The 19055-nt window shown below is 25.2% G+C and overlaps 1 protein-coding gene across 1 annotated transcript in view; it reads right to left on the reverse strand.

Annotated features, from left to right (window-relative positions):
* LOC136975303 (oxysterol-binding protein-related protein 11-like) overlaps positions 1-19055 on the reverse strand; it is a 72530-nt gene that overhangs the window by 27704 nt on the left and 25771 nt on the right. The window contains exons 3-10 of the mRNA XM_067270349.1: positions 16812-16843; positions 12661-12766; positions 11279-11323; positions 8964-9045; positions 6753-6832; positions 5758-5949; positions 4675-4716; positions 2403-2483 (exon numbers count right to left, since the gene is read on the reverse strand). Of these exons, the coding sequence (XP_067126450.1) occupies positions 2403-2483; positions 4675-4716; positions 5758-5949; positions 6753-6832; positions 8964-9045; positions 11279-11323; positions 12661-12766; positions 16812-16843 (660 nt within the window). The remainder of the gene's footprint in view (positions 1-2402; positions 2484-4674; positions 4717-5757; positions 5950-6752; positions 6833-8963; positions 9046-11278; positions 11324-12660; positions 12767-16811; positions 16844-19055) is intronic.

Below are 19055 nucleotides of genomic sequence, written 5' to 3' on the forward strand. Positions count from 1 at the left end.
CACAACAAGTAAAACGTAGTTGAGAAAAACCACAAAATTACAATTAGGAAAATACAGTAGTGCTTTATACAGTACATGCAATGTATCTCTCTGACCATCTATCACTGGCACTAAAGTTGGTTTCTACTCCAAGTACCTTGGCAATTTCCATCGCTTTTTGTTTCAGTATCAGCCCCAAAACAGGAAGATTCAACAAATGAATTTGCTTTAGCCAATATACCAGAGCACCTTCGACATTTTTTATGGCGACTTTATCTGGTGTTTTCAAGACAGGCACAACAAAGACCCAAGAAAAAGTTTCATAATTTTCTTTTTTTCTTCAGAATTCCCACCAATGTTGTTCTTGGAACGTTTTCTTATTTTGCAAATTTGGCTTGCAAAGTTTTATTACATTCAAATTCAGATACAAGTTCGTATTTTTCCTTCTGATACTCATTTCTAACAGAAATGTGAAACACTTGCTGCAAATAATGCATGAATAAAAGGTGAGAAAATGGAAAATCAGATTCTGCTGTGTTATTAAGCTGTGTGGTGTGAACTCATTTTTCAGGAGGGGAGTCGACTTATGTCTAAACGAGTGTGGGACAGAAAAAGTATGGCAATTTATCCAGTGGTGACGAGTTAAATGGCATTGAGTAAACCAGAGTTTTTTAACACTAATGCTTATGTAAGTCGACCGGGACCACAGAAAACTGAATACTCTACTTCACTGACGGTGTCTAGTTATACCTATGATGACTTATGCAGACTCGACTGTATTTAATTTAAAAAACTTTTACAGGTCAAAATGATATGACTGACAAACATTAATCATAAAATCTTCTAATCTTCAAAAATCTAAAACTTTTAATTTTGGCCCCGAAAAAAATTATTCCTATTCAATATTTTTAACATAGTCCAAAGCAAAAATCTGGCCAAATTGCTATTAAAAACGGATATGTTAAGACATGCAAAAAGAATATATATTTCCTTCAAAATATTTTTTCTGTTTTTAATTTAACATACGTTTCTATATTCAATGGTTGACTCAATGGTGAGAAAACATCATTTCTAAATGGACTGTTGAGTTCTCTGTTGAAACTAGTGATGTCAGCGCTGTTTCACCATTGAGCTCGATGGTCTCAATGACCTGAAAGTCCGTTGAATATTCAACAAACTAACATGCCGGCTTCCGTGAAACAAGTGAATTTCGCTTATAGAAACTATTGATTCGCTCTTGCTGTGGATGTTGTAATAGTGGACAGATTAGTAAATGATCTGCATATGATAAAACATGTGATTGCACGATTATGTTGGATAATTTGGTCAATATTGAAATATTAAGCTTTTTCTCAGAAACAACCTCCACGAATTTGTCCAAAATTGATTATGGCTAATACTTGGCTCTCTTTAAGTCTTCCTAATGATATAAATATTCAAGAAATTCAAATTATTAAAGAAAGACAGAGTATAGAAGAAAATGATACAGATAAGGGTTCATTTGAATAAAAGAATTTATTCAAATAATGGTTAAGTGAGTTACTTTAATTATTTAGCAAAATAGTCACAATCATTGCCCTCTCCTTAATTAAGTTGGCCATCATGAAAAGTGTCCTTTCAACAGAAACGTTTCTTTTTTCTACGAAACATGACATCAGATCATTCAATGGAGGAACTCAACGGAGAGCTCATTGGTGATATAAGTATTGAATTTAGAAACGTACAGGTAGTGATTTCAGCACTTCTTTATTTCAAAAATTTTTTTAGAAAAATGGTTAAATTGCTCATTCATCATATTTATAAAAATATAGATGAAATTAAACAAGTTTTTCAATACAGATCTTAGTTTCACACTAAAAATTAGTCAGCCAAATAGAATATAAAAAGAATCGAAATTGGCTTTTGACCTTTTAAGTTAAAACTTGCATGTTATATTATCATAATCAGTACTTAACTGTTTTAGACTTTGATACTATTTGTTAAATGCATATATGACGTTTTTGATATTTTTTTTTTTATATGTAAAAGTATAGTAAAACTATCTACACCATTCTAATATACTGTTGCTACTATTTTTTGTTTTTTTTTTTAATTTTTTAAAGCTCTAATAGACTCTGATAACATAAGAAAGAAAAGGTTAATAGCTAGGTCTTATGTTTTTGTTCTTATATGTAAAAACAATATAATTTCATTTTGTCCTTTTTTTTGGATTAATAGAAATTATCTAAAGAGTATAATTTTTTCACTTATTTATATTGTTAATAACAAAATGAAGAGGGAATTCTTATATTGGTTTATTCTCCATGACATGCAAATTTTTCTAATAAAATTAAAATAATTTTCATAAAATTAGAAAACTGAGTTCTGTATTGAAATTTTTTAAAATTTTATTTCCAGTTTTATAAAAAAATCATATAAATTACCTGAATTTTTTGAAGAATAATTAAACATTGATCTAAACAGGATATAGTAGCATTTGCAGTAGCTTTAAGAATTAATAAATCCTTTAAAAATACATAAAATTTTATTAATCATTTATATTATTGACAAAATGTTAATATTTTTAACAAACTCAAATTTTTGATATAAATTAATAAATTATCATGATTACTAAATAAAAATTAAAAACATTAAATATATAATTTTTATTATTAATTTCTTTAAAAATACTAATTTTTCTTTACATCTATGTAACTAAATTATTCAAAACTTTGTATCTTACTCATTAGTTATAATAATAAAACACAATAATATTAGTTAAGAATTCCAATTAAATATTTCCACCATTCAAATTAAATATTTATAACCTTCAAATAACTAATTCAAAAAGTTTTTAATTCCTATATCTTAGATTACATAATAATCTACTTCCATAAAAAATAGCAATTGTAATTTATAGTAATCTTATAATAAAATAGTATATTTGACAAAATTTTTATCTTTGTTCTGAAAATAGTATTGAAAGATATACTAAATCTTCTCACATCTGGTTATATAGTAAATAATACCAACAAACCTTTATAATTAAACCTGCACATATATTTTTAATATACTTTGACAAGTGCTTTCAATCCTAATTGGGATCTGCTTCAGGTCAAAACGTTTTATACAAAAATTTGGAATGCTTAACCTGTCCCATGTTATTCCCAATATATCTCAGGTTGTGTGTGACCTGCTGATCTTGACCAGTGAACCCAAGAAATCTTGTTTCAGCATCAGAACATTTTTGAAACTAGATGTCGCTAGTCGTTATAATTTTTATATTAAAACTAACTTCCGAAATATAATTTTTTTTGTTTTTACGTTTATTAATATATCTATTTTGTTTGTGCAAAATAAAATAAAAAAATAATTTCAGACAATACAATAGCAGTGATTATTTTTTCAAAAATGTATAATTTTTGTTAGGCTTAGCATCGACAAAATTCCAACATGGCACGACACATAACAGAGAAAAATTTCAACACGGGATAGGTTAGAAAACAATTTTAAATTTAAAAATTGCTAGAATGATTGAATATTCGAACAAATACATAGATGGGGATTTTTGTATTTGTTCAAATATTTAATCATTTCAGTAATTTTAAAATTGCTCTTTAAGCATTCCAAATTTTTGTATAGAACATTTTGACTTGAAGCAGATCCCAATTAGGATTGAAAGTGCTTGTCAAAGTATATTAAAAATATTATAAAGGTTTACTTAGTGTCATTGAAAGATATTAAACTGTATTAAATTGAAAACTTATTATGTAATTAAATTTTTTGTGCGCCAATATACTGTAATTGGAGAATGTTAACATATTGGAATCCATTTATTGTAATCACTAAGATTTTCCTGTTCTTATGATGATAATTGTCTGACAGTAGTAAGAAGTTAAGTAAATAAGACCACAATTACTGAAAATTCTGGTTTTATTGACAGACATTTTAAACAATTAAAAACTGCACAACTTTAAAACCATTAATTAATATAATATAATAAACAAAATTATGATTTATCTTTTGATTTACTTCTTTTAATTAAAATACAAATGTAAAAGCAAGAAACAATGGTTAGTATTTTCAGTAAGTATATGGGCATTTTGGATTGTTTTGTTTGATCACCTGATAATATATTTATGATGATGGCTAATACTTTTGATTATTTTTACATTTGTATATTAATTAAAAGAATTAATGTCAAAAGACAGTAGCTTTTCTATCTTGCTTATTGATAATTTGATGTATTATCAATCTACTCATCATAATTATTATTAACCTATAGTATTTCATCTATTTTCCCACAATTTTTGTAATACCATCTTTAACAACAGCTAAGGTATAATTATAATAAAAAAATGCCAAAATTTTAAACTACTACTGCAAACAACAATTAAAATAAACAGTAAACATTTGTTAAGATTTTCAGTGGTAACTAGTAACTAATAACAATTGTATGTTATTAGCTACTGGCATGTTGAGCTGCTGGCATGAAAAGTCAGCTTAAAAATGCAAATTTATTTGAAAATAATGATAACTAAAATCAATTACAGTTTTATAAATTATTTTAACTTGCACATTTTGAGTCATGTTAATTCTGATGATAATAGGCAACTGATAAAAATATCTGCAATTACAATAAGAGGATTCTATGATAATACATATGTATTACTTAGCTATATACAAATTTGAAAATAAAATATATTTATCACTTACAGAATCAAAACATTTAACTTGAGATCCAGCAACTGGAAGTGCCTATTAAATAATGATAATATTAGTAGAATAAAAACTAATCATAAACCATACAAATTTATTTTGATTACTTGTTTAATACTTTTAAATTCTATAATATTTTCATTAAAAATATTTTATAGATTATTATTCTCATTTTTATGCAATCACATTTTCTCATTAAAGAGTTTAAAAATTGTATATTTAATTATTGTTTTACTTTTTATATTACTTATATTTCATAAGGACTAGAATTTCTAGAGATTATAGGAAGATTTTTGCATCAAAAAAGTTGTCTTATTCCAAATTAAAAGAAATTGTACAAATTATACAGTATAGGTTATAAAACAAATAACTTATTTACTGTTAATTCTTAATAGTATCACAGAATTGAAAGAGAGATCAATGTTTGCCTATAATATATGTACTTTTTGCAATCAATCATAAAATAAAATTTTTCAATTTTTCTGAAGCATAAATATTACCATTATCCACGTATGAAATAAATTCATGGAGAGTTTTCTAACATGACTATAGATGTCAACAATATGATCAAGTTAGAAAATAAGGAGAAACTTCTTATGGTTTTATTATATACATTTGAATAAAAAAAAATACATTTAAGTTAGGAAGTATAAAATATTTGATAATTTGTCATTATTATTTGTTAATGATGACAGTTCCATCAACTAAAAAATTATTGAACATCTGTTATATTTATCAATATCAAAGTAAATTTCATATAAATTAATACCAGATATCAAATTCTCACAAAATGAGACTGCTTTTAAAAGAAATCTACTTCATTTATAAGATACTTACATATGAATAATTATTGTAGGAAAATTTCAATTTAGATATAAATTTAATGTGAACAAAAAATTTTTTCATTTAAAAACAAATACGTGGTCATTTAAAAATTGTAAGTTTAATAACAGAAATAATCAACTCGAAAACAATAGTATGTTTCTATATGTATGGAGAAATAATCATTTTTGATTTCAAAGTTTCTTATAATTTTTATTATATTGCATCAAGTCTTATAATATATGTAAAACTACTTACATCTATAGCTGTCTTTAAATCTTGTTGACATTTCTCAGTTTTAGACAACATATCTTTTACAGATAACAAAGATTCACACATAGATTCTGCATATTCTTTGGATTCTGATTCATTACTCAATTTCCCCAAAATAATATTAGAATCTGTGTGAACAATATGGTTAGAATTTGTATGTCGAATTGGAGGATTTTGCTGAAAAACAACATTTACCTATATATTAAAATAACACACATTATACTTTTTTAATATTAAAATCTATTTTACAATATAAAATATTAAGACAAAGAACTGCTTTTTGATGTAGTTAGATTTAATTTAAATTTGTATAATATGGAATATTTACTATAAACTTATGAAAGCATACAAAATTAAAACTGAATTGTTTTATGCTTTTAAGTGACATCATCATCATTTGATGTTTTATTATTTATTATAATCTTTTAATTTTCAATCTAATCATAAGCAGATTCTATTGTATTATATATTACTGCATAATCAAATATTTTTATTTTCAAAATTGTTCTACATTACTTTTAAATCCAATTTTATTTGTTATACCTATAATAATATTGCATAGCAGTGTGTCCCAACAATTTATTCTATAATTTTACATCAATAAAATTATCATTAATAGAAGATTATTGCTGATATTGGTGTTGATGCAATAATAAGTATCTCCATTATAAAGTGGCTTATGATGTCTTCTTTACTATTCACATTTAAAACCAATATGACAGAAATATACTGACAATAGTTATCAGTGCATTTATCAATACTTAAGTACTAAATAACTCTCCTGATTTATTCAATGTTTTGATATAAAAGAAACTATAAATATTTAAAAAATACATTACATTTAAAAAAAATTAGTATAAAAATAACAAATTTCATTTAGTTGAAAACTTATTCATATTTTTCTTTACTATTATTTTTAATATATCATTCTTAATTTTAGAAAATCTATTGTTAATAAATAATATAATCTTAATTCATACCTCAGCAATTGTTTTAGTCTGATGTTCTGAAACTTCTCTTAATTTGTTTACCCAAAACTGTCTTTCTTTAGCATCATTTGCTTTATTTAAATGAAAGATAGCAGTTATTGTTTTGTAAGAAACAAATAATAAAATAAGAAACATTTATAGTTATATTTTTAAAATTATATCTTTAGCATTTTCAATTATTATATGAGGCTTCTCCAAAAGTTAAAATAACTGAATAATATCTAATTCATATTCAGAATGTTCAATTTTAAATAATTGTTTTTCACCATCAATGAAAACTTTTGATTTGAAATTCAAATTCTATATATTTCAAATGTAATTTATACTTTGCTAGGTATCATTTGAAAATTAGTTTATAAACAATAATTAAAAGATATGAAATTTGAATATTAATTGTTCTCAATTATAAAAAAAAAAAAAAAAAAATACAGTATTTTTGATAATTAAAACTCTCATGACAACTTATAAAAGCACCAAAGCTAATAATATAAAATGTGTAATAAAACAAAAATAAATGCATTAATGCATTATTTCAGTCAAACTGATATTGTAAAAAAAAATTAAAAACAATGTACTAGAATTTGATACTTCCTGTAGCTAGAGTCTGATGATGACTAATTAAATTAGCCATTGTTCGTTTAAAAATTAAGGATAGATTGCAAAAACGAATTCTAGATCTCAACCAGTGGTCTAGAATCCGTCATTAAAATTGTGGTTCACAAAAAAGTGCATTGCAAGAATGATGTTTCTTCTTGCAACATCATTCTTGCAATGCACTTTTTTGTGAACCACAATTTTAATGACGGATTCTAGACCACTGGTTGAGATCTAGAATTCGTTTCTGCAATCTATCCTTAATTTTTAAACAAATAATGACTTCAGTTTAGACAAAATTAAAAACTGGTTTTTAGACCAACTTCCTAGATTTGTTCAGTGGGAAATTTATAACTTGTTTCAAAAGAAAATTGCTATTTTATTTCCTATATCATCACGAAGAAATTTCATTAAGAACAAATATTGAAATATTGTCCACGTTTTAATGTTATTGCAGTAGAGAGACAATATTTGAACTATAAAAAAAAAAACAATAATATGAGATCTAAATAATTCTTTAGAATTTTATTATGATCAAAGTTTCAAACCCTACACACTTTCTAGATAAAAATTTTGTAGTTTTTTAATCAAATTGGATATAAATTAAACATTTGAGAAAAGAAAGTCAATTATGAACTGTGAAACAACAATTATTAGTTGATTGATGATTTGAAATAGAATTAAAAATTCTAAAATTAGACTAACAATTTTTTCTTTGAGGAAAAACAAAAACCTTTAAAATAATTCTTTTTAAAAAGTAATGTTGATTTTCTGTTTATAACTTTTATTGAAAAGTAATTATAAATTAATTCCAAGATGAAAATAAGTTGCCTTTTGTCAAACCAGTCAAGTGCAGATGATTAAGTTAACTGAACAATAAACAAACTAGCAAAGGAAAGCACTGAACTGAGCATAGAGAATAAAAGACACCTTCTATTTAAAAAATAAAAATGACAAAAACAACCAAAATTACCACTCATTAAATTGTGATTTTGATAGATTAAAGCAAGTGTAAACTTTTTCTTTCATATGTATGAAATATGAATAAAAATAAAATTAAGACGGTAATCTATTGTTTCCAGTATTTATATATCTTATTTTTGAAATTTTCTATTTGACAGACTATATATAACTATTTAACCTTTTTTTGTTTATAGTCAGATAGTTCTGAATTAATTTGTCAAAAACTCTTTCTTCTTTGGGACATTTTGCTACATTCACATTCTCCCTCATTTTTGTGACTTAATGAAAGGAATTTTGTTCCAGTTGATTCACCAATGTCTAAAATCTGGGAGAAACCATGGTAAATGTAACAGCTGAAGTTTTAAGGTTGTTTGTTTAGGACCTATTCAAAGACAAATGATCTGAATCTTAGCAATGAAGTTTGAACTGTAGCATAGTAAGTCAAAGACTATACACCATTTTTAATGTAAAAATGATGGGGAGTTAAAACAAAACTTTCTCTGCAATTGGTCTTAAATGTTGGCAATTAAGGTTTTGTTTCTCAAGTTAATTTAATTCAATTTTTGTTTACATTAGTTCTTTCATATTCCTTTTAAAAGAAGTTATTCAACTTAAATTCTTTAAAAAATATAAATTTATACTCACCACGTAGTCTATATACTTCTTCACAAGCAGCACTAACAAAAAATGTTTGACTATCTTCATCACTTGGTGATATCACAGCTCCCTAGTTGAAAAAAATATATATTTACTATATCAATTAAAATAAATTTTTAAATTAATTATTTATATTATATTATATATGCTTCAAGTTAGTAATAATTGAAAAAGCAGACAAAATTAGTCAACTAAATTATTCCAATCAAATATTTAACTGATGAATTAAGCAAGATTTTGATATCATCTCAAAGTAATTAAGCATTGTAATTTAATCCATGTCAGATTCTATTAAAAAAAAATGTACATTTTGATACTATGGAGTCAATCTAACCCCATGCATATAGTGATTATTGCTTATATTCTCACATTATTTACATTAATATCATTTAACTTTTTTTCACTTAGAAGAATTTATAATCATAAATACTTGTAATATTTGTTAATTGATTATTGTTAAAATTATTAAATGAATTCCAAACATTTAACATGCTTTTATTTAATATATTTACATAATTCTTAAAGAAAATATTTTATTTATTTATTTTCATAATCCTTTACAGAGTATTTACAGTGGTTATCATGAATGTAGTTATTTCATCATTGTGCTTGTTACTTGACTTGCTGTCTTTATTTTTGGGATATAAGTGACATCTTATAACATCTTGAACTTTAGTTTCTTTTTTAGGTTGTGCTGTACCTGCTAGAATTTGACTATCTGTTTCAATTCCATAGTGCTACATTATAAGTTTTAGTGACTTTGGTGTCTACTGAGATTCTAGCCTGTATATATGTGGAATTATTAAATTCATGGCCAAATCCTTTATATGTGCCCTGCTGTCTTTGTTTTACAAGTATTTGAATTAATTTTCAATAAGGATTAAATATCATTTTAAAAAAAACTGCAGAGTCCAGCATTTCATGAAATAAATGTATTGGCCAGCAATTTGTTTTTCTGGCTTTTGTATATGAAGCACACTTATCATCATGACAATCTAATCCTTTTTCCTGAGGAGGAGAAAATTATTATTTCTTTCTCTTTCAGTTTTCCTCCTCATCAGTTTTAACATCTGTTCTTTTGAAAGTGCATTGAGGATAGGAAGAATAATCATATCTTTTATTTAAAGCAACTGACAGAAGACTTAAGCTATTTTCATAGCAAAAGTTATTCTACCTTAATCTGCCTTTGTCAACAATGATTAAGGTATATATGACTTGTTTTTTCTCATAACGTCCACTAAAATCAAGCTATACTTATTTGGTTCTTTTTTTAGGATAATTAGGATATTCTAAAAATTGTTGATACAGATTTTGATTGTTTATAATTTGACTTTAATGTACAGAAATGAAAAAACCAATTTTTTTGCCATACTTTTAATAATTGCACCATTTGAAAAATGCATGCTCAATTCTGATTGGGTAGTGGTTTACTTTCATTCTATTTATTGTTTTCTGTCATCTGACAAAGACTTATGATGATGTCTACAATAAAATTTTAGGTTTTGGTTTTGTTTATATGCCATTCTGTAAAATATGCAAATTAGCTTTACATAAAAAAATGTATTTAAACCACAATAATTGTGATGTTTTTGCTTAATTGTATTTATATTTTAAAAAAGTAAACAATAAATCATTTAATAATAATAGTAGTGATAACTTCAATGAAAAAAAAATTGGCAGGAAAACCTTTTGTTGTGAAAACATTTTTATATCAATTTCAAATTTCAATCTTAAATTTTTGTCAATAGATGGTGCTAGGAGTATATTACTTACAAAAAGGATGACAGCCATAAGAAATACAGGCAAACATGTTTAGATCATAGGTTACAGGATAATTGTGAGAACAGAACTGTATGGGTCAAAGGTCATTCTTGTATCTCGCATAGAAGCTACCCAGAAAGTATTACTAGTATGAGTAATATAGCCCAATCTAATCTAGCAATTGTTCAGCTTAATCTAATATGATTTATATAGAGAAATGCTAATTTACTTTCATTCACATTTGAGTCACATGGATATGAAAGTTTGGCATATGTAATTCATTTGCTACATAATTTATTGCATGAAATGCTGGCATATTACCTGAAAAATGCTAATGATTTTAAAAAGTCAGGTCCTTAATTCTTGTTTATATTATAGTAAAAAGTGGCATATGTTTTTAAATGTTGTTACAATTAATGATTACATAAATTTAAAAGATTAAAGAAAAATATATGTAAATATATATTTTATATTTTTTATATTAAAATAAAAAAACTTACATTTATTCTCTCACAAATTATATTTAATGTGAAAATACTCACAGCTAAATGTACTCCTCCTCTGGGAACTTTTTTTATTTCATTCATCTGAAAATTTTCAAGTTTTCATCAATTTCATTATATAATAACTACTTATATCTATATTTAATTTTTCAATTGTATATGGAATGCAGCAAGATCATTATCTGAACAATCTTGTTATGACATGAGAATAAATTTATCATGTCATGTAAATTACTTGTTTCTAATGTAAAATATGACACTCAATTTTTCTATATGTTTTTCATTGATTGTTATATTTTATTTATTGAAAAGTACAGCGTGTTCCATATGAAACTGCAACCATCCATACACTGAAATAGATCTTTTGTGTTCCTTCTTGTTAACACTTATGACAAATCATTTTACACTACAAAGATCACATAAAGAAATAAGTATTGATGATAAAAACACATTCCTTTTGCAAATACACAATTTTCACCTTCACACGGCACTGAGAACACTGACTCGTTGTAACAAATACCAGAAGAGTATTGATTTGGAGAGTGTTAACATGTTGGATAAGTCAATTCCGGCAAGGGTTATGGTCAGTGGCGTAGCGTAGTGGGGGCGGTAGGGGCAACCCGCCCCGAGCGGCACTTTAAGGGGGCGGCAAAATTTCACAATAAATAATAATAATACCTAAATAAGGGGGCGGCGAAATTTTCCTCCACCCTGGGCGGCTGACACCCACGCTACGCCACTGGTTATGGTATTTCTGTTAGTAATTCATATTTCCCAAAATGATAATAGATGAGTTGATTTTATATGGGACACCCTGTTAACTCAGAATTATAACAACTGTAATGGACTGTAATAATTTGACATATAATATTTTATACTTTTCTTTCTGAAAATTATTTTCTTGATATATTTATGTTAAGATGATTTTTTAATTAAATGTGGACAAGATAAAGAATCGAAAATTAATAATTAGGAAACATATGATATCTGCATGTGCAGCTTTTCCAAACCATTACTATGGCTCCTGTATACTTATACAATTTATTTTTCTAAATTTTTCTTTTAATAAAAAATATTATTACAACACTGACTTTCGAATAAATACATATATAATTTAATTAAATAACTTTTCATTTTATAGTAATGTATTACATTTAAATTTATTAACATGATTTTGAACATATTATATACTGTATATCATAAATTTTCTTAAGAATATAAATTTAACAAAGCAGTTGAAAAAATAAGAAAGAAATATTATAAAAATTAAAAATATTCGTAAACAGAAATTTGACAAAATTAAGAACATATGTATATTATAATTATAAACACATTTAAATAAAATTAATGTATAAATTATATATCTTATATTATCATATTTCAAATTTTAATTATTATTATTAAAATAAATAAATTATTACCATGTAATATTCAAGCATTCCAGTTTCAGGATTAAGAACAAACCACCTATATTGCCAACCTTTAACAACATTTGTATACTTGTATAGTTGACCCTCAACAATCTGTCTATATAAATATAAAAAATAAAGATAACAATAAGAAAGACATCTCTAATTCAAGCAAAACAATAAATTTATTTTAAAATAATAAACTTTTTGAAATATTAATCCAACATTAAATTCAGAAGTCTTCAATGGAATAGGAAATCTGGGAAAAAATTTTCTAGTAATTTGTAAAATACCTTAGTTTTAAGCTAAATAAATTTTAATAACAGATTCTATACCAGATATATATATTGGAAAATTGGAAAGCTTATTTATTCTAGTTTTTAGAGTATATAATCATAAATTTATAATTATTATGGAGTAAATCCCATTTTTAGTATGTCTCCATAGCAAAAAATCCAATAATGATGACAATTGGACATTTGATAGTTATGCAGATTCAACACAATATTCATTATTATTGAAACATATAATCTTACAATTCTGTAAGTGTATTTCCCAGTTATGTTCCAGTTATGGCATAAATTGCATTCATGATCTTGTTATTTAATTGATCTTCAAAATCATGATGATCAATTAAATAATGAGGTTTTAGTAAATCATATCTTTTAATAAACTCATTGAAATTTTCAATGGAGGAAACTTGATGGAGAGAATAGCCAAGCAATTAAACTATCACTGCCAATCTATTTTTATTTAGAAAGAGAACAAAATTATTTTCTAATACACTTTCCGATTATTTTTAGTTTATGTTCTAAACCTTGTACAGATGTCATATAGAAGTAAAAGATTTAAAGTTTATATTGACTTTATAGACATCCTATACTATCTTTCACAATATTAGACTATCTGATTTCTCCATGTACAGGTACTCCTCACTTTACAACCGAGTTCCGTTCCGACGACTACGTCGTTAAGTGAATTGGTCGATAAGCGAAGAGCTTCCGCTGGGAATATAGGATCGTTGTAAAATTATACAAATTATGCAACAACCTTCAAATTTATTCATAAAAAGACTATTATAGTATGCTTAGTGCGCATGTCACCATTCGCCACTGACCGACACTCAAGCCGAGAAAGGGGATTCCCCGAATTGCAGGTCGAAACTCAATTGGTCGTAAGTGCGAGTGGTCATTAAGCAGATAGGTCGTAAAGTGAGGAGTACCTGTACTGTAATAATTTCTGGATGCAACTGAGTGTATAAAATTCTAAAATACATTTTGTATTATATTTTCTTTGATGAAAATAAAGTAAAAATACCCATTAAATTATTCTTAAAACTTATTTTTGAAATTATTATCCTCTGTGCTTATTAGCTTTACGATTTCCTTAAGGTTGTTTTTTTTAATTTTAAAAATTAAAAACTTATTTTAAAGTTTAACATTTCTATTAAAAATTATTTTAAAATTATGTGAAACAACTGATTTACGTTTTGTTATAGTAATAATGTGAATATGAATAAATTAACTTAAACACACTTAAAAAATATTAATATTTTTACAATAAAAATAATAGATATCAGTTTCTTAAACACCCAAATTCCATTAAAAAAAAAAAAAAAATTATCAAAATATTATTTGTCATTTACTTACAGTTACACTCAGTTTTATTTTGTAATTACTCATTGAATCAACTGGGTGTTGTAAACTGTATATGTATCACAGCTTTATAATAGAAAATTATTACATATGTACAAAAGGAAAATTCTTGCAAGGAGAATAACCTTGGTATTTATATTATTTATTATGACTATTATTTTTATATTTTAATCAAATATTTTAACATATCCAATTGCTGTTTTTTACGTGTAAATAAAAACACATACAAACACAAAAAATTAATAAAATTAAAACATTGATTTAATTAATTTAATAAATAATTTAGCAAAAAATTGATTATCCAACCATTTTTTAAAAATATTTAATCTTTAAGTTCCAACCCATGTTAGATTACAACACTTAAAATGCTATTCTAATGAAACACTTTTTTATTTTGGTATAAAATGTTTCAGGAGTCCAATTGACTTGTGTTCAGATACAACTCCAAACTAAAAAAAAAGGAACGTTTGAAGTGAATTTCCAAACATTGGTGGAACTTCAAACATTAGTTTATGTGATCTTACACCAGAGGAAGAAAAAACATTACCTTTTTCCTCTCTGCATGTATAAGATCAGGTGTACTGTAAGGACAAGACAGAAAATGATATGACAATCTTGCAAGGCTGACTCATAAAAGTTCAAGTGATAAAATATAGCCTCAGGCAAGAGAAGTGATATTGATTATAAACTATCTGATCTGAGGTTGTAACTGCTTCATTCAGAAAATATTTACAAAATTATCTTCATGAACTACAAAAATTCAGATTCAATTACTCTAAAGTGGCAATATAATATGCAGAATAATTACAGAATAAATATAATTTCCAATTAATTATTATTGTGGTAAAATTATTTAATATATGATGATAAATATTTAGACTGACTCTAAAGATTACAGAAAACAACCAGTAAAAAAAATGTTGTTCTCATTTCAATTTTTCGACAACTATTTCACATATCTTTATATACATTAATAATGACAATAAAAGTTTTTAAATTTGATAAAACATTCATAACTGAAAAAATATTACATGTGCATGAACTTCCTTTAAACAGTAAAAAAAAAAAAAGAGATCAATTTTTTAAGTGTGACTTTAATTACATTTCCTATTTATAAGTAAAGCAGCAATTAGTAATATTCATATAGTTAATAGCTAACTATGAAATATATTTCATATAAATAAACAGTTAGTTATTGAGTCAGTTCATTAAAATCAAAATTTAATTTTCAAACTTTCATTTTAATGTATTAATTTATCACATTACCATTTTTATTTTACACATTACATTTTTACTGTTCTAGGAAATTTAATTTTTATAATATTTTTTACGACTTTGAATTGGATTGCATAGAGATCTATGGGATTTGTGAATTAAATTCATAAAAGATGTCTTCAAATGTATCCATTATGATAAAAAGTTACATGTTTATATTCATATTAATTAAAAATCAGAAGACTAAGAAAAAACTGGTAAGCTATCAAATACAATGAAACCTCGCACAATGAGTATTTCGCATAACGAGTAAAACAAATTGTAAAAATTTGCCTTGCTTAACAAGCGATGTTTCGCATAACGAATTAAGAGGAGAGGGGAAGTCCCAAATTGTGCGCATGCGGCATGCTCCATCAGTCTGTGTTTAGCACTCGTTCCGCTAGCATCTTAGTGTCACTTGTGATCACATATCTTTCCAAACTTGTGTTCACACATATTACTTGTAAACACCAACAACCATAGTCCATTATATAATAAACATGCCAAATTCTTGGGTCATTAAATTTAATGACAGATTCCAAATTAAATTTTAGAAATGTCTGAATTAAGAATTAACTATTTATAATTATTAAATTTAATACGAGATGGAAACATAACTGCCTACCTCTAGTCAAAATAATTAATTTCTAATATTTAATTATAGCCTTTACATAACCCAAGAATTTGGCATATCGTTTGGAGTGTTTATCAAACATATTAGCTGTGATTTTTTTTTTCGTTTCTGCAAATCGAATTCTCATTTCAGGATGGTTCATTCCGCACTAGAGGAAAAGATAATGATGATTCACGCTCCTTAACAGTGTATATTGTAAATTTTTTAAAATAAACATTATAACATTTGAGCATTTTTTCAGCGTGGAATGCTTTATCGTATTTTCCATTAATTTCTATGGGAAAAATTGTTTCGCTTAACGAGTGTTTCGCATTACGAGTAAGACTCTGGAACGAATTAGGCTCGTTAAGCGAGGTTCCACTGTAATTGGAAATATGTACAGATACTGTGCATGCTAAATTTTACATATCAGCAATCTCTATTAAAAATTGGGGCAAAACAACAATATTGTTATCAACTGAACTGTATTAATCATACAATAGAGATTATATTTATTAAATATAACAAAATGTTTTAAGGTATAAATTATAACCATGTAATATATTCTAAAGAGCAAAACTGTTTATAAATTAAACCTACATTATATAAAATTTAATTTTCAAATAATAATAAATTATTACCTCATTTTTCTTTCTTGTTGAGCATCAAATTCCTGAAAAGATTTTTTAAAACCAGTTAAAATAATTATCTAAATTCAACAGTATAGAAAAAAAAGGTCATTTTTCTTCCAGTTTAATCAAGTCTCTCTCAATAGTTTTTAGTTTCTAACTTATGAAATCATCGAGCACAAATATTAGTCTTATCTAATACATAATCAGGTCTTTTGCATATTTAGGTAATTCTTGAAATTCTGCATTCAAGTTTATTATATAATTGTAAATAAAAATCTGACTTGAAAAATTATTCATTTATTGGTCATTTACTAAATGAAAATTGAATAAGTTTTATATAAAAATTAAGAAAATTTACTATATTATTATAAATATTTTTAATATAATTTCAAATTTTTTTTTTTAACCTTTGAATCATACCTGAATCCTATCTTCAACACTACTCTTAAAATCATCAACATATCTAATAATGTATCCCAAAAATGTGCAATAATTTAGAGAACTTTCACCAGCTGAAACTACGACATCATCAACAATTTAATTCTTTCCCTTTAGCTGATCAATGAAACACAATTTTCTTTTTAAATGACCTAATCTTTCTAAAATATTTATTTAGGAAATCATTAGACATAAAAGTTGCTGTGTTTCATCACATATACTATACAAACAAAGGATACAATGAGATTGTTATATTTTGAATAATTCTTAGTAACACAGTATAAATGAAAAACTTTTAAGTAAACTATAAGCTCATTAACACTATAATTTGTCACTAATTCTTAAACAAGTTGTTAATAAAATTTTATTATAATTATTTGTCATCATATCCAAAATACAGACGCTCCTCAACTTAATGATTAAACTTCACAATAGTAATGTATTCATTAGACATCAAACTTTGATTTTTCATCTGCGTCTACGACTTTTGATTTTCCATATGATACTTTTTACTGATGCTGAGAAATGACGCATCCTTCCAGCCTAGAGTTGCCATCTCTCTCTCTAAATTTTGAAGACAAGGCTCTAGACTTCAGGTTTTGTAATTATTTTCCAAGTTTGTAAATTACATTACAATTTAAAAATCCAAATTTTCACTATTATTAACTTCTTATGTAAAATATATAAAAACACGTATCGGCTTTATTCAAATAAATACCTGCAGCTACTATTTTAAACTGCATTTTCTCTGTGATTACTATTCAAAGGTGACTATTTTTTTTTCCACACACATCCATTTGTGATCCATTTGTGTCTATTATTTAAAAAATATTTAAATATTTCTTTATAAAATTTTGATTTTCAAACAAATTATTTGAAACAAGCTGCTATTTCATTACATTTGAAATAGCAACTTATATTTTTCTTTATAACAACTATTACCTTGTATATACTAGTAACAAGAAAATAAATAAAACATATCCTCTGTATACAATTTGCATATTTCATTTTCTATTAAAGTCTATTAAATATGGTAAATAAATACAGTACAATACCTACTTTCAATAGCTTACAGTATTTATTAATTTTACATTGTTTCCTTATATTTTCAAAAATCCTTGAATAGTAAATGCAGCTTAGCAGAAAACCACCCTCAAATAGTAGATATTATTTGAGGAGCATGTGTATTGTAATTAAAAGTGTCAGAAATATCATTCAATTATCAAATCTAGCTCTTTTCTATCAAAATGAACTCAATTTCAAATAATAAAATTAATGTGAATTAATCAAGATAAAAAATAATATTTATATACAAAAGAAATAAATTGAGATCTATAAAAAATAATCTAAATTTCATTGTAATCAATATCAGATATATAGACAGTCTAAATAAAGTTGATATATGGATCTGAAAATATATTAAATGATGACTTATTCTATAATGTATGTGTAATTTTTGAAATATTTGTAATGAACATGTTATAAATATCAGAATTAACAAGTATCTGAATAAAGACTGAAGAAAATCATATATGGTATAGATGTTTATAAAACAAAATTTAATAAATATGCTAATTTTAATGTTTGTAGTGAATTTTTCAATATATTTTTATCAATTATATTTTTAAATATAATTGATAAAAATATATTTTCTGTAAATGAATGCAAACGATTTTTATAAAACACACTTACAAGAGCTCACAAAAAGTTTTATTATAATTTTCTTTTATAATAAAAATTAAATTCTTTATTTTGTTAATTATTGTATAATGTAGAGAAATACTTATTTCTGGTAATGTAACAATAAAAAATTTA

Source organism: Centruroides vittatus, unplaced genomic scaffold (assembly GCF_030686945.1).
Source record: "Centruroides vittatus isolate TY-2023 unplaced genomic scaffold, ASM3068694v2 contig_370, whole genome shotgun sequence".
In the NCBI taxonomy this organism is placed as follows: domain Eukaryota; kingdom Metazoa; phylum Arthropoda; class Arachnida; order Scorpiones; family Buthidae; genus Centruroides; species Centruroides vittatus.